At 40.4% G+C, this 1,727-nt stretch overlaps 1 protein-coding gene across 2 annotated transcripts in view; it reads right to left on the bottom strand.

Annotated features, from left to right (window-relative positions):
* sgcd (sarcoglycan, delta (dystrophin-associated glycoprotein)) overlaps window positions 1-1,727 on the bottom strand; it is a 197,479-nt gene that overhangs the window by 160,133 nt on the left and 35,619 nt on the right. Inside the window, exon 1 of one of the 2 annotated variants that reach the window (XM_005725452.1) lies at window positions 1,213-1,290. The exons of the other annotated variant lie outside the window; for it this stretch is intronic. Within the exon in view, the coding sequence (XP_005725509.1) occupies window positions 1,213-1,257 (45 nt within the window). The 5' untranslated portion in view covers window positions 1,258-1,290. Of the gene's footprint in view, window positions 1-1,212; window positions 1,291-1,727 lie in introns of those variants that run through there. 2 annotated transcript variants of the gene reach the window in all.

The following is a 1,727-nucleotide window of genomic DNA, read 5'->3' as shown; positions in this document are numbered from 1 at the left end:
CACAAACATTTGTTAAGCTGAGAAAATTAAAGAAGTTTGCGCAGAGTTAAAGTCTTCAGAAAGAAATTTGGAAACAAGTAGTGAATAAACTTTGAGATGAAGCCGAGTTGAAGTGAATAAAAACACTTTCTAATTCCCCCAAATCCTCGGGCCACGCCACTCAACTTTCAATTTCATTCAGAAATAAAGCTAATATCTTGATTTGATGTGGTTTTGTGCAACTCCCACAAAATCTGCTTTGCAGAAACAAAACAAACTGAACTGAAAAAGTCCTTGAAGAAAAACCCCCACAAACGCACACAGAATGCTTCAGGAGTTGCCAAGCTTCTCCAGGTGTTGTGGAGACGACAGCCTCGGCAGCTTGGCAGGAAAGCAAGTCTCCCAGTGACACCAGCATCAAGTCAGATGGAGAAGTGTGTGTGTGTTCCCATCCATTCATGTGTAAATGTGTCACATTTCAGAAAAAACCTTCCACGATCTGAACGTTTCTGTACTGAATGTGTTTCCAGTCAGGGTGGTGAAGGGTGAAGCAACGTCTGCAGCAAGCAGGAACAACTACAGAAACAATGCCCCCCACTGAGACTCCACCTCCCACCTGTATGCGCTGAAGGATAATTACTGAATTTGTTTTCCACACCTCTGTGGACCAGTGTCTTTGTGCTATTTTACTCAACTCTAAAATGTGCATTCATCTTTTTAATAATGTGCTACACACCTCTTATATAAGACAGAGAAGAATGTTTACAGCCTGCAGTGAGAAAGGGCTACTCCTACTTTTCCTCACGTGTCATCGAACGTGCACGGTCGACCGCACTAGCTTAACCGGAAATAATTTCCCTTTAGTGAATATTTCCACTGAAATATTCACTAAACACACAATTGCTGTAAATATTTCTTGATTACATTATATACTTTTATTCCACACCAATGATTAAAGAGTGACTTAAATAGGATATTTTAATAGGATATAGTTAATTTATATCATAACATGTTCTACTACATAATACCATACTGTCCCATACCATATTATAAACTATTTGTCAAGGAGTGAAGAGAGTATCGACCAACATAGACACTGATGATGACCTTAAAGTGATAGTGTATTTTAATGACAGCAGGAAACGAATACAAACAAAAGCAGAAAGCGACAAAGAACTAAACAAAACCTAAACTGGGAGCAACTACAAAAATAAGTATAAAAAAACCAAAGACCTGAGACGTGGAGGACGGCACATGAAAACCAGCGACAAGGATCATGGACCCTGGAATATGGCGAAATACAGCAGGAGATACACAGCTGATCCGACAACAAACAGAGGAAGACAGAGGGCTTAAATACAGAGAGATAACGAGGGAATGAGACACAGGAGGAGAGCACAGCTGGGAGTAATCACACACAACGAGACCGGGTGAAGCAAACTGAAAACAGTAACACGGCACACGAGACTGTCAAAGTAAAACAGGAAACACGAGACAAGCACAGAGACGTGGGCTTGACACTGAAACAATGAGAGGCACAGACATGAAAACAAAACGTTACACAAGGAAGCACAGAGGCAGAAACGAAGAGACTAGAGCATGACACTAGGAAATAATGAACTATTCTTCAACTTATTGTATGCAAAGATAAATTTCTTAGTCTCCGTATCTTTGCCTAAAACTGGAAGCATGTTTTTTAGAAGTAGTAAAGTGAGAGAATGCATCAGCCTGAGCAGCTCAATACCGTT

The sequence above is a fragment of the Pundamilia nyererei genome, unplaced genomic scaffold, assembly GCF_000239375.1.
Source record: "Pundamilia nyererei isolate P.nyererei 1_Seehausen unplaced genomic scaffold, PunNye1.0 scaffold00015, whole genome shotgun sequence".
NCBI lineage: Eukaryota > Metazoa > Chordata > Actinopteri > Cichliformes > Cichlidae > Pundamilia > Pundamilia nyererei.
Note: the sequence above shows the minus strand (reverse complement) of the source record. Positions and strands in the feature narration are given on the sequence as shown.